At 38.9% G+C, this 15,265-nt stretch overlaps 1 protein-coding gene across 1 annotated transcript in view; it reads left to right on the top strand.

Moving 5' to 3' along the window:
* Positions 1–15,265, top strand: part of ANKRD31 (ankyrin repeat domain 31) — a gene marked incomplete at its 5' end in the record, with an annotated part of 134,581 nt that overhangs the window by 12,701 nt on the left and 106,615 nt on the right. Inside the window, 3 exons of the mRNA XM_081090248.1 lie at positions 5,380–5,420; positions 8,718–8,788; positions 15,174–15,217. Of these exons, the coding sequence (XP_080946374.1) occupies positions 5,380–5,420; positions 8,718–8,788; positions 15,174–15,217 (156 nt within the window). The remainder of the gene's footprint in view (positions 1–5,379; positions 5,421–8,717; positions 8,789–15,173; positions 15,218–15,265) is intronic.

The following is a 15,265-nucleotide window of genomic DNA, read 5'->3' as shown; positions in this document are numbered from 1 at the left end:
GCACACCCCATATTGAGGATGTGCCTGAAACCAAGGTACATGCCCTTGACCAGAATCGAACCCAGGACCCTTCAGTCCACAGGCCAATGCTCTGTCTACTGAGCCAAACCGGTTAGGGCAGGAATCTCCATTTTGAAACACTCCAAAGTAATTTCTGATAATCAACCAGCTTGGAACAATTGCTTTACAGGACTTTAAGAGTTAATGATTAGCCGAAACTGGTTTGGCTCAGTGGATAGAGCGTTGGCCTGCGGACTGAAAGGTCCTAGGTTCGATTCCGGTCAAGGGCATGTACCTGGGTTGCGGGCACATCCCCAGTAGGAGATGTGCAGGAGGCGGCTGATCGATGTTTCTCTCTCATCGATGTTTCTAACTCTCTATCTCTCTCCCTTCCTCTCTGTAAAAAATCAATAAAATATATTTTTTTAAAAAAAGAGTTAATGATTATATCTTTCAAAGGTTGGACATCAGATAGTAAATCAGTCATCTGCTGTATGGGCTTGTTGTAAAATTAGAAGAAGAAGGATAAATGAAGTATTTGATATTTGTTCCTCTTTTCTTCACCTTCATGGGAATTCATTGGTAGTAAAATAGATACCTCCTTTAACTTTCCCCTATCCCTCTTTTTTTGTCTGCAGTAAAAGTTAGACCATATAACCAAAATGTTTAAACATCTGTAGTGAATTTTAATATTATTTTAAAAATTGATACATATTGTTCTCATTTTTATTTTTATTCTATGAAAATAAACCATTAGGGGAAGGGAATATTCTTTCCCCACCTTAAAAAACAGACCCCAACACTTTTCCACAGTTGTTCTTTCTTTATATTCCAACACTCAGAACCCTTGTGACATTAGCCAGTGGGGGCTTGTGTGAACCATGGATGGAAATGCAAGTGGGCCTCAGCCAAGGAGACAGACAGACTTGGGTCTCTTTCCCTCAACCTTTACACTTGGTCAATTTGAAATAAAAAGTCACTCTAGGGCAGTGGTTCTCAACCTTCCTATTGCCGCGACCCTTTAATACAGTTCCTCATGTTGTGGTGACCCCCAATTTCATTGTTACAAATTGAACATAATTAAAGCATAGTGATTCATCACAAAAACAATATGTAATTATATGTGTTTTCTGATGGTCTTAGGCGACCCCTGTGAAAGGGTCGTTTGACCCCCAAAGGGGTCGCGACCCACAGGTTGAGAACCGCTGCTCTAGGGGGTCGGGGGAGAAAGAAAAGTCCACTGTGGGGGGGAGAGGGGAGAAGAAATTATATGAAAGAAATTGATTTTATCACGCTGAAACCGGTTTGGCTCAGTGGATAGGGCGTCAGCCTGTGGACTGAAAGGTCGCAGGTTCGATTCCGGTCAAGGGCATGTACCTTGGTTGCGGGCACATCCCCAGTGGGGGATGTGCAGGAGGCAGCTGATCGATGTTTCTCTCTCATCGATGTTTCTAACTCTCTCTCTCTCTCTCTTCCTCTCTGTAAAAAATCAATAAAATATATTTAAAAAAAAAAAAGAAAAAAAGAAATTGATTTTATCAAATAAAGAAATGGAGAGACCAGAAAAGATGCTTTCCCATAATTATTTTCAAATAATAAAATATATTGCTTTATACCTTGAATTGATTTCTAAATAAATTCCAAAAAATTACTAAATGGATTTCTAAATAAATTGTTCCTTAGTACTCATACAATATTTATATTTCAACTTCAAAACTGAATATTTTAGAAATGATGGACTATTTTACATAAGGATAAACTTTGTAGAAATCGAGGATCTTTGGTTTGTTATACACTGTACTAATTTTTAAAAATATAGGCAGGTACTGGCCGGTGTGGCTCAGTTGGCTGGGCGTTGTCTTGTCCACCAAAAGATTGCCAGTTTGATTCCCAGTCATGGACACATGGCTGAGTTGTGGGCTCAGTGTCCGGTAGGGGGTGTGCAGGAGACAACCAATCGCTGTTACACTCTCACATCGATGTTTCTCTCAATCTCTAAAAAAACCAATACATTATTCTTAAAAAGTAAAATAAAAATGTAAACAGCATCTGCCCTAACTGGTTTGGCTCAGTGGATAGAGTGTTGGCCTGCTGACTTAAAGGTCCCAGGGTCGATTCTGGTCAAGGGCATGTACCTTGGTTGCAGGCACATCCCCAGTAGGAGGTGTGCAGGAGGCAGCTGATCGATGTTTCTCTCTCATCCATGTTTCTAACTCTCTATCCCTCTCCCTTCCACTCTGTAAAAAAATCAATAAAAATAAAAAAAATATATAAGCAGCATCTTTAAAAATATTTCATATTCATCATTTTTGTTGGGTCTTGCAATACCTTTCCTTATTATTTACAGGTGCTATATAGCAAACAGTTTTTATTTTTAAATTTTTATTTTTTATTTTATTTGAACATTTATTTTCATTGATATATATAAGGTGGGACAAAAGTAGATTTACAGTTGTAAGTATGAGAAACAGTTTATTCTTGTGTTATTATTGATTAACTAGAGGCCTGGTGCATGAATTTGTGCACCAGTGGTGTCCCTTGGCCTGGCCTGCGGGATCGGGCCGAAACCGGCTCTCCGATATCCCCTGAGGGATCCCATATTGCGAGAGGGCACAGACCAGGCCAAGGGACCCCACGGGTACACGATCAGGGCTGGGAGGGACTTGGGAGGTTGACCAGCTGGGGAGGGACTGCAGGAGGGCTCCAGGGCGTGTCTGGCCCATCTCACTCAGTCCCAATTGGCCAGACCCCAGCAGCAAGCTAACCTACCGGTCAGAGTGTCTGCCCCCTGGTGGTCAGTGCATGTCATAGCGAGCGGTTGAACGGCCTTAACATATCATTAGCATATTATACTTTGATTGGTTGAATGGACGACTGGACGACTGGACACTTAGCATATTAGGCTTTTATTATATAGGATTCCTGTATTATTTGCCATACAAACAACTGTAAACCTATTTTTGCCCCACCTATATAGAACCTGTTTTATTATATTTCTAGGTGACATATTTTTTTGGAAAGCAGTTTTTTAACTTTACATGGAAAATGTTTAGTATAGCAGTTTCTGAGAGGATGTTTTTGACCCCCAAAGGGGTTAATAAATCTATATATTAACATTTAAATAATAGATTTTAGTAGAGTAGATTACCCTCCATAATGTAGGTGGCCCTCATCCAACCAGTTGAAGGTCTCAATAGAACAAAAAGACAGCTGCCCTGAGCAAGAGAGAATTTTCCAGCAGACAGCCTTTGGACTTCGTCTGCATCATCAGTTTTCCTGAGTCTTGAGCCTTGTGACCCACACCGCAGATTGGACTTGCCAGTCCATGAAGCCAATACCTTATAATACATCTCTTTCTATACATATGTACATATTCTATTGGTTTTGTTTCTCTGGAGAATGCTGATTAGTACAGGGGCATCACTGGTTTTATTATAATCCATTTTTGATCATATAGAAAATACTTGTTTAACAGGGAATAATGATTAATTCAATCTTACGGATATTACCTGTGGAACTCTTTATCTGAGAGGTGTGAATTCAGGTTGAATCTCACTTTCCTTCTCCATTCTGCAGCTTTCACCTTCCATCCTTACCCATATGTAAAGGTGAAATCAGTTTAAATCAGCGGTTCTCAACCTGTGGGTCGTGACCCCTTTGGGGGTCAAATGACCCTTTCACAGTGGTTGCCTAAGACCATCGGAAAACACATATATAATTACATATTGTTTTTGTGATTAATCACTATGCTTTAATTATGTTCAATTTGTAACAATGAAAATACATCCTGCATATCAGATATTTACATTACGATTCATAACAGTAGCAAAATTACAGCTATGAAGTAGCCACGAAAGTAATTTTATGGTTGGGGGTCACCACAACATGAGGAACTGTATTAAAGGGTCGCAGCATTAGGAAGGTTGAGAACCACTGGTTTAAATGAACATTAATGAGAACCTTGAAGGAAATGAACAATCACAAGCTTGTTTGATGACCATGTAATAGAAGAAGGATCATGGTTGGCAAGGCCAGCACTCGTAGAGAGATTTATATGTATATATAGTACCTGTTTTATTATATATGTAGCTGAAGCTGGTGTGTGTGTGTGTGTGTGTGTGTGTGTGTATCAGTATCAGTCTTTTTAAGCCCTAGTAGGGAGGTGACATTCTCTTTTTTAAAAATATATATTTTATTGATTTTTCACAGAGAGAAAGGGAGAGGGATAGAGAGCGAGAAACATCGATGAGAGAGAAACATTGATCAGCTGCCTCCTGCACACCCCCCACTGGGGAAGTGCCCGCAACCAAGGTACATGCCCTTGACCGGAATCAAACCCAAGACCCCCGGAATCTGTAGGCCGACACTCTATCCACTGAGCCAAACCAGCCAGGGCGACATTCTCTCTTAATCAGAATTCTTACTCATTGCTTGTGGGAAATGTAGAATGGTTGCAGTCTCTGTGGAAAATGGTATAGTGATCTCACAAAATATTATACATAGGATCCAAAAATTCCACTTTTGCAATTATACCTAAAATAAGTGGATATAGAGACTCAGAAATATATTTGTTTACCCACTTTCATAGAAACATTATTCACAATAGCCAAAAGGTGGAAGTAACCAAAGTGTCTACTAATAAATGAGTGGGTAAACAAAATATGGTACATACAATGGAATATTCTTCAGCCATGCTACAACATGGATAAACCTTGAAGACATTATACCAAGTGAAATAAACCACTCATAAGAGGACAAATATATGTAGTATTTCGTTTCTTTTTTCTTTTTAATCCTCATCGAGGATATTTTTCCATTATTTTTAGAGAGAGTGGAAGGGAGGGAGAGAGGCAGAGAGAAACATCGGACTGGTTGCTTTCCACTCGTGCCCCTACTTGGGTCCAGGGATTGAGCCTGCAACCGATGTACATGCCCTTGACCGGGAATTGAACCCATGACCCTTCAGCCCGCTGGCCAGCACTCTATCCACTAGGCAAAACTGGCTAGGGCTGCAGTATTTTTTTAATATGAGCTACTTAGAGTAGTCAAATTCATAGAGACAAAAAGTAAAAGGGTAGATGCTGAGGGTTGGTGGGGTGGTGAATGGACAGTTAGTGTTTAATGGGTATGGAGTTTTAGTAGGAGAGGATGAATAACTTCTGGAGATGGATGGTGGTGATGGTTGCACATCATTGTGAATATATATGTACCACAGAACTGTACATGGTTAAAATTGTAAATTTTATTTTAGACGTATTTTACTACAATAAAAAAATGCTAAGAAAGAATAATATGAATCACCTTAAATGTTAAATTTTTAGTGTGTTGCATTGGGTTAGTATTCATCAGTTGGAAAACTACTGTGTTTTTTTTCCCTAGCAACCTCAAGATGAAATGGAACAAAATCAAGTTCTGTTAGAGTAAGCATACTAATTTTTGGCTTTATTATGTTATAGATACTTAGTCATTTTGCACATCAAAAAAGTCTTCATTTTCGTTTTAGAATTATGTTTTTGAATAATTGCCCCTTTAGCAGCATATATATATATATATATATAATTTTACAAATACTTTCAAGTTTTATTTCTTTTTAAAATTTATTTTTTTTAAAGTATTCTTTTTTAAAAAATATGTTTTTATTGATTTTTAGAGAGAAAAGAAGGGAGAGGGATAGAGAGATAGAAACATCAATGATGAGAGAGAATCATTGATTGGCTGCATCCTGCACGCCCCCTGCTAGAGCCCGAACCTGCAACCTGGGCATGCGCCCTGACTGGGAATTGAACCAGTGACCTCTTGGCGCATGGGTCAATGCTCAACCACTGAACCACACTGTCTGGGCAGTAAGTTTTATTTCTTAAGAGAGGTTGAATCAGATTAAATGATTCTGTTTATTAATATTATTTTGAAAGGGAATTTAAGGCATAGCATGAAAGAAGAATTTGTAAAGTTTATTATATTAGATTTCATACAACTATTTACTTTAGGAGACTTTACTCTTTTAGTTCTTTTAAAACAATGATTCCCAAAGTATGGTCTGTGCACCATCTAGGAATCTTTGAGCCTCTTTCCAGAGAGTCTGTGAGGTCAAAATTATTTTCATAACAATACCAACACATTATTGCCTATTGCACGGTATTTATGTTTGCACTTACAGTCCTAAAGTAAATGGGTAAAATTCTGGAGCCATAGGTAAGAATCAGGGCAGTGCCACCAAATAGCACTAATAATCATAGTATTTTTCACTGCCATGTACTAGCAGTTAAAAACAAACAAAAAAAAACCTCAGCCATTTTCACTTAATGAATTTGTTGAAGCAGAAAAATTATTAGTTTTATTAAATCAAATGAAGCGGGAAGTATGCTAATAGTACTGAAGTGCTCTAATAGAGCACTTGTTTGAATTGTAAGCATTGTAAGAAAACTAGCCTTACTTTTCTTTTTAATTTGAAAAAATAACTAACAAACCAGTTATTCACACTTGTTTATATGTCAGACATTTTCTTGAAAATGAATGAAGTAACCCAGTCACTTCAAGGAAAATTGCTAATGGTATTTGTTGCAAAAGAAAAAATTCAAGCTTTCAAGAGAAAATTAGAGTTTAGGAAAACTTCTGTCTACCACTTTGACATTGATGTCTTTCCAGTACTTAAAAGTTTTCTGGTGAGATCAGTGGTAATATTTATAAAGGTGATCTTTTTGATATTTTATAATGAAACACATAGAAGATTTGCATGATTCGCCCTGGCCAGCTGGCAAAGTTGGTTAGAGTGTCATCCCATATACCTAAAAAGGTTTCAGGTTCAATTCCCAGTCAAGGCACATACCTAGGTTTCTGGTTCAATCCCTGGTTGGAGTGTATACAGGACACACTGATTGGTTTCTTTCTCACATCAGTGTTTTTCTCTCTCTCTTTTCCTCTCTCTTTAAAAATCAATAAAAACATATCCTTGAATGAGATTTAAAAAAAGATTTGCATAACTCAGTATTTTCTAAAAGACCAATGCATGATGTCACAAAATCAGTAATCCTATATAATAAAAGCTTAATATACAAATCGAGCAAACGGCAGAAGACCTGTGGAATGACTGGTCCCTATGATGTGCACTGACCACCAGGGGGCAGATGCTCAATACAGGAGCTGCCCCCAGGCCAGCCAAGGTGGGTGCCAGCGGTTGGGGGGTGTGTGTGTGATCACTCCGCCGGTTGCCCTACAGATGGGCCCTGATCACTGACCAGGCCTAGGGATCATACCCATGCATGAATTTCGTGCATTGAGCCTCTATGTGTTATAATGTAACACAATACAAAAAGTTCATTGAGTTTGATTCAATATCTACATTTTCAGTTACCTTTAAGGAAGTTATTGCTTTCATTTTATCTAAAAAGACTATTAAAATACTCCTTCCTTTCTCTTTTCTTTTTTTTTTTAAATATTTTTTTGATTTTTTACAGAGAGGAAGGGAGAGAGATAGTTAGAAACATCGATCAGCTGCCTCCTGCACACCCCCCACTGGGGATATGCCCGCAACCAAGGTACATGCCCTTGACCAGAATCAAACCTGGGACCCTTGAGTCCGCAGGCCAACACTTTATCCACTGAGCCAAACCGGTTAGGGCCTCCTTCCTTTTTCAGCTGCATGTCTGTTTAAGATCAGATTTTTATTATATATGTCAAACAAAATATATGGCAAAAGAGTGAAAACAGTCTTGGCCTGTGTTTCTCAGTGGTTAGAGTGTCAGCCCATGCACTGAAGGGTCACAGGTTTGATTTGTACCTGGGTTGCAAGTTCCATCCCTAGCCCTGGTCTGGGCGTGTGCAAGAGGGAACCAATCAATGTGTGTCTCTCTCACGTAGGTCTCTCTCCCTCTCTCCCTCTCTCCCTCTCCTCCTTCTCCCTCTTCCTCTCTCTCTCCCTCTTCCTCCCCCCCCTCCTTTCCCTGTGCTTCCCTCCTTCTCTCCCACTCTCTCTAAAAATCAATGGAGCCTGGCTGGTGTGGCTCAGTGGTTGAATGGTGACCCATGAACCAGGAGGTCACAGTTCGATTCCCAGTCAGGGCACATGCCTGGGTTGTGGGTTTAGTCCCAAGTAAGGGGCATGCAGGAGGCAGTCAATTGATGATTCTCTCTCATCATTGATTTTTCTCCATCTCCCTTTCGCTTCCTCTCTTTGAAATCTATAAAAACATATTTTTAAAAATCTATGGAAAAAATATTGAGTGAGGATTAGCAAAACAAAAAGATTAAAAGGAGTAACAAATATGAGATAGTAGCTTACATTAAAGAGATTTTTATTTTATTTTATTTTTAAATATATTTTATTGATTTTTTACAGAGAGGAAGGGAGAGAGGTAGAGTTAGAAACATTGATGAGAGAGAAACATCGATCAGCTGCCTCCTGCACACCTCCTACTGGGGATCAAGCCCACAAACCAGGCATGTGCCCTTGACCAGAATCGAACCCAGGACCCTTCAGTCCGCAGGCTGACACTCTGTCCACTGAGCCAAACAAAATAGGGCAGCACTTGAAATATTAATGTTAACAAATTGATAGTAATTGTAAAAGTGATTGGAATAATGTAGCAATAAAAACATCCTATTTTGAAATTCCTTTAAATGAAGAAAATAATTTAAATTGTATTTGAATGAGAAAGTGTTTCTTCTTTCCATTTAAAAATTTTTATTTCTTTATTAATTGATTTATGCTTTAAAACCAGAAAAAGTTGTCCAGTGTTCACGGTGTCATTTCCTGAAGCTGAACTTTCACTGAACCACGAAAGCATTCAAGGTATGTTTTCATGGATAGAGTCATATAAAGTAAATTTGTCTTAGTCTAATTAGATATATTTATTTACAACTGGGCTAGTCTAGTATATATTGCTGCCATACATTTTCAAAAATATTGATTTCAGAAAGGAAAGGAGAGGGAGAGATAGAAAACACCAATGAGGATAATCTTTCATCGGCTGCCTCCTACACACTCCCTACTGGAGACCCAGCCCACAACCACTGAGCCACATCAGCCAGGTAAAAAATATTTTTTAAAAATGTTAATAGTGTACCACATAGTCTCAGTGCAAAAAGAAAAGCAACTATAGTCGAGTGTTTAAGACTTCTTAATGACTTTAAGAAATAGGAACCTGTTAATACATGTGCTTTCTGTTTTCTCTATTAAATACATAATGTTTATAAAGCATAGGATATTTTTGTTTGTGACTGTGTAAGTAGAGAAGAAAGAAAACAGAATTGTAAGTCAAGTTGTCCTGGGATGAGAACTGTACCGAGAAAAGGGAAGACCACATAGCATCAGCAGCCACACATAAAAACATGTAATAAGTGGGGTCTAATTACATCCCAAGATGGCAGACTAACTTGATATTCAGTTAAGGAGACTTTTCTACACAGATTAGGTCCCTCATCTCTTAGGAAATTAAAGCCTTAGATGGTCCTGCTAGTCATGATAAGATATTAAAATTGCAGGCATAAATTTGCAATGATGCTAACAGAATAGGTCAGTATATAATAATGATAGCACAAAAGCTTTTGTAACATTGGCCACATAAAACTTAAAGGTAGCATTCTTGGGCAAAACATTAGATCATAAAAAATAACCTTTGTGAAGTTTTTTTTTAAAATTAAATCTTTATTGTTCAGATTATTACAGTTGTTCCTCTTTTCCCCCCCCCATAGCTCCCCTCCACCCGGTTCCCCTCCCACCCTCTGCCCTCACCCCCCCCCCCCAACCACTGTCCTCATTCACAGGTGCACGATTTTTGTCCAGTCTCTTCCCGCATCCCCCACACCCCTTTCCCCCCCAAGAATAGTCAGTCCACTCCCTTTCTATGCCCCTGATTCTATTATAATCACCAGTTTATTCTGTTCATCAGATTATTTATTCATTTGATTTTTAGATTCACTTGTTGATGGATGTGTATTTGTTGTTCATAATTTTTATCTTTACCTTTTTCTTCTTCCTCTTCTTAAAGGATACCTTTCAGCATTTCATATAATACTGGTTTGGTGGTGATGAACTCCTTTAGCTTTTCCTTATCTGTGAAGCTCTTTATCTGACCTTCAATTCTGAATGATAGCTTTGCTGGATAAAGTAATCTTGGTTGTAGGTTCTTGGCATTCATCACTTTGAATATTTCTTGCCACTCCCTTCTGGCCTGCAAAGTTTCTGTAGAGAAATCAGCTGACAGTTGTATGGGTACTCCCTTGTAGGTAACTGACTTTCTTTCTCTTGCTGCGTTTAAGATTCTCTCTTTGTCTTTTGCTCTTGGCATTTTAATTATGATGTGTCTTGGTGTGGTCCTCTTTGGATTCCTTTTGTTTGGGGTTCTCTGTGCTTCCTGGACCTGTAAGTCTATTTCTTTCACCAGGTGGGGGAAGTTTTCTGTCATTATTTCTTCAAGTAGGTTTTCAATATCTTGCTCTCTCTCATCTTCTGGCACCCCTATAATTCGGATGTTGGTGCGCTTGAAGCTGTCCCAGAGGCTCCTTACACTATCTTCGTATTTTCGGATTCTTTTTTCATTTTGCTTTTCCGGTTTGGTGTTTTTTGCTTCTTCGTATTTCAAATCTTTGACTTGATTCTTGCGATCCTCTGGTCTGCTGTTGGGAGTTTGTATAATATTCTTTATCTCAGTCAGTGTATGCTTAATTTCTAGTTGGTCCTTTATCACAACATCGAGGGTCTCACTAGATTTCTTGAGGGTATCATTTAGTTTATTGGCGGTTTCTAGAAAATTCTTGAAAAACCTTAAAAGTGTGGTTTTGAACTGTATATCCAGTAGTTTGCTTTCCTCCATTTCTGTCATTTGTGTCCTGTTTCTTTGTCTCGGCATTTTTTATGCTTTGCTGTGTCGATAGAGTGGCTTTCTGTGCTAAGTGTCCTATAGGGCCCAGTGGCTCAGCCTCCCCAATTACCTGAGGTAGACACTCTTGGTGCACCCCCTTGTGGGTTTTGTGCACAGTCTTGTTGTAGTTAAGCCTTGATTGTTGTAGTTATTACTGGGAGGAATTGACCTCCAGGCCAGTTTGCTGTGAGAATCAGCTGTGTCTATGGTGGGAGAACTTCTGTTCTGAAGACACCCTTCTGGGGCAAGACTTGCTTCAGTGGGGCTTTGGTGCTCACTGAGTCTGCCCCCTGAGTGTGTCCTTTATGGATCTGAGGAGTTGTAATTGGATGGTCCCACTCTGACCACTGGGTACACTGGCTCTTGGATCTAAGGAGGTGCTAATTTAGCCTCTGCCTGAGGCTACCCAGCAGAAGCCAGCTGTAAAGCAATGCAAGTTGCCCTGGGGCCTTGGGCCAGCTGCAGTTTGTTAAGTAATTTTCAGATTACAAAGGGCTGGGTCTTTCATATGCAAAAGCCTTCATGCAGGGCTTGGGCGGGGTGGGGTTCCAGGGGATCAACAGGGCAGGCAGAGCGAGCAGTATGGCTGCTCTCAGTCCTGCCCTCAGAGGCCCCAGCAATCGCTACGAGTGCCTTCGAGAGAAAGTTGCCCTCAAGTTCTGACTGATGCCAGACAGTCCAGTTTCTCCCAGTATGAGTCTGGGTCCCCAGAGACTCGCCCGGAACTGGAGCTTAGAGCTTGAGACTCCCTCCTGATTGAAAAAGACAACCGTGTCCTCAGCCGCCAGCCCTCTCCGCATGTGCCTCTGCACCTCTGTACCCTATCTCTGCACCACACCTCCTCTGAGTCTTGGTATGCTTTTCTCTTTCCTTCTTGTTGTGGAATTTCCACTCAGCCAGCCTTCCTGTGGTTCTGGATGATGTCCGTTCTGTCTTTTAGTTGTATTTTTGAAGTGGTTGTGTGAGGCAGCAATCTCCGGTGTTTACCTATGCCGCCATCTTGGTTTCTCCCCTTTTGTGAAGTTTAAGTTTATTAAAGTAAAGCAAGATAATTGGCTATTCAATTTTGAATTGTCTTGAGGGAAATGTCTCATGTGCCAAGAAAAAAATTAGTCAATAACTTCAATCATAAGAAAGCATAGGAACAGATATAGAAATAATGTAGAATGAATTATACCAATGTATTGTTATAGAATTAGGTTAAGAGTACTAATAAGTTTTATGGCCATTGTATTCATGTGTGTTTTGTCTAATAGTTAATATGTTTGAAATAGCAAACATGTTACATTTGCAGTTTAAATTATTTAAGGGAATTTAAGTTTGTAATTAATGTTGAAATATTAAAGAAACAGTAGTTTTCAGATTAAACAGACGTTTAATAAATTGACCATTAAACAAATATAAATACAAATAGTAATGGATGTTTCTCTCCAAGTATAAAAGCCTTTGTGGTTTTTCAGATGTCTAATCAATGGCAAATAGCCTAATATAACTCAGATTATGCCAAACATGCCCTCCAAATGTGGTGAAAACCTATTTAGCATCTTTTACAAGATGCAATTTATAGATAAACTGGAGCAATCATGAAGCTACAGAGGTACCATATTAGAGATTGAAGTCTTTTTTTTATGTAAGTACTAGAGGCCCAGTGCACGAATTCATGCACCAGTGAGTTCCCCCAGCCTGGCCGGTGGGATCAGGCCGAAACCGGCTCTCTGATATCCCCCGAGGGGTCCCAATTGCAAGAGAGTGCAGGCTAGGGCGAGGGACCCCACTGGTGCTCAGTTGGGGCCAGGGAGGGATTTGGGAGGTTGGCCAACTGGGGAGGGACCACAGGAGGGCTTGATTGGCCAGACCCCAGCAGCAAGCTAACCTACCGGTCAGAGTATCTGCCCCCTGGTGGTCGGTGCACATCATAGCAACTGGTTGACTGTCTGCCCCCTGGTGGTCAGTGCACGTCATAGCGAGTGGTTGAGCAGCCTTAGCATATCATTAGCATATTACTCTTTGATTGGTTGAATGGACAACTGGATGACCAGACACTTAGCATATTAGACTTTTATTATATAGGGTGTCTTGAACAATTTGAGAGAGAGGTGACATGGATGATAGCATGCCTTGGGTATGCCTTTCTCTCCTTTGGATTTTGATCATGATAATGAGGGTCAGCAATAGTTAGGCAAAAGATCTATTCTCATTTTTCTCATACTCGGTACCAGAAAAACAGGGTTTCACTATGTCCTGCATTTCCCACACTTCCAACCTCCTACTCATTTGGCCTTCTGAGAGCCGTTATACCTTATGATGCTATTGGTATCTGCACTTTTGCCACACGAATAGCATCATAAGGCACTCACTGAACTTCTGAGTCGCAAGTATTTTACTGAATGTTCCTTTAAAAGTGCCATGGGACTTTTAACTTCGGAATTATAACTTCATGGCGTTTCTTGATGCCATGAAGCTTCTTTGACTTGAGACTCAGAAATAATTCCCTTCCCTTCTGACACTTCATTGCAGCTCCCTCTTGCCTTTACTCTTCAGAGCGTTCAGAACAGGAAGTTCCGTTTGTTATCATTCTAGAGACTGTGGGTTAATTTACATATAAAGAAACAATTACATTGTTAGGTAGTATAATTGACTCTGTTCTCATACAATTCTATCTTCTCCCTCCCGATTCAGAGTAATTCTAACCAAAATAAGTAAATGATCTTTAGTGAATATGATAACATTGGCCTTAAAATAGTTGGTTTATAAGTTAAAATTCAGTTTCTCTGAGCATATTCTTTTCATTTGGCACTTTAGAATTTATTTCCTATACAGTACATTTTATCTTTTCAAGTGATAAGTAGAAAATCTTTTAATAATTTATTAAAGGAGAGACAAGAACTCAAGAAAAATACTTTTTTTATTTGTGAAAACTGTTTTAAGTAAATTTTGTTGCTGGAAAATGAGAATTCCTTCTAAATGTGTTTTTAAACATAGTAATCAAATTATAATAATACACTTCATTACATTAATTTATCAAGTTTTAAGAATAGTAACTATTGGCATAAAAGAATGATCATTTTTATATTGAGGTGGTTAGAAACAACATAAAAGATGACTGAGATTCTTTCTTTACAATTCAGAGAAGGAGGAAGAGGATGAACTTCTTTTTCTCTTTTTGAACTCTAACCCCAAATGATTTGAGAGTTTATTAAAAACAAAAACCTCCTTGCAAAGATGATTGAAGATGTATCTATTGTTTTTAAAGTATTCCTTTATTGGTATTACATTTTAATCAACCAGAGTTATAAAATTTTAAACAAAGATATTGATAGTGTTATATATCATTATTGCTTGGCACAAAGGACTCTAATGCAAGGATAAGAAATGATTTATTCTTATGACTTTTTGCTCATCATTCTTCGAGGAACTGGAATACCATGATATTAATCTTCCTAGCTGATTTTCATAGCGTTTCCTCTTCAAATGGCAAAGGTGAAGCAAATAATAATAATTACAGGTTTTTGCAGGCTGTAAAGCTCAGTGAGCATATAAGCTCAGTATGTTTATTTTCCCCCTGAAAAACCTGTCTTGCTTGTGAGGATGCATTCTGAGGTTTGGTGGATAATTACTTGCTTACACTCTAGGTCTAGATATTGCCTAATCAAAAGAAACCAAAGTAATGACTCAAACATATGCCAGTGAGCCCTGAATTCCTGCGTAAGTGTGTCAGAGTGGCAGGGCCTTGCTGGTGCAGGTTGGAGGCAAGAGGAATGGAGGAGGGGAAATATCTCTTTTCTTGATCCTCCTTAACTTGGTGTGAATTGCTGTCAGCCAGCTAATCTCAGAGGCAGCAGGCCAGGTGAGGAGTTGATGGTGAAGGCACATTTAGGACAACCTCCTGACTCTACATGGGCATTCCTTTTCATGCTTAACTTGACAGCATGAATTTCTTTAAATTATAATACCTATACTGGATAAGAACACTCAGAAAGTAGATGTGATTTTTCACCTCGTAGTTATAAACAGAATAGCTCAGCCAAAATAGAAAGGTTGGCTTTTAGCTAAAATAATTCCAAATAATTATAATTTTACTTGACTTCATGTAAAATATTTTTAAAGAAATGGCAAAATTTTCTTTTATAAACTTTATTGGCAACATAATGATACTTTTATGTCAAATTGTATAACATTTAGAAAATATTTAGAAAACATATATTTCTGAGGGAGTCATTTCAAGTTATATGATTAAGAAATGCCAGGTGAGGGTATGTATGGTTTTAGTACTTTAATAAAACTGGAATGTAAACATATATTTTTCTCTTCTAGGGCCTAAGGCTGAAAATCCTGAAGTTTTGCCACACCCAGCAAAGGTTGGTCTACATAACTGAGATGAAGCATGCAGATCAGAGGTTTAGATT

The sequence above is a fragment of the Myotis nattereri genome (assembly GCF_964212035.1).
Source record: "Myotis nattereri genome assembly, chromosome: 4".
NCBI lineage: Eukaryota > Metazoa > Chordata > Mammalia > Chiroptera > Vespertilionidae > Myotis > Myotis nattereri.
This window is presented reverse-complemented; position numbering and strand designations above follow the sequence as displayed.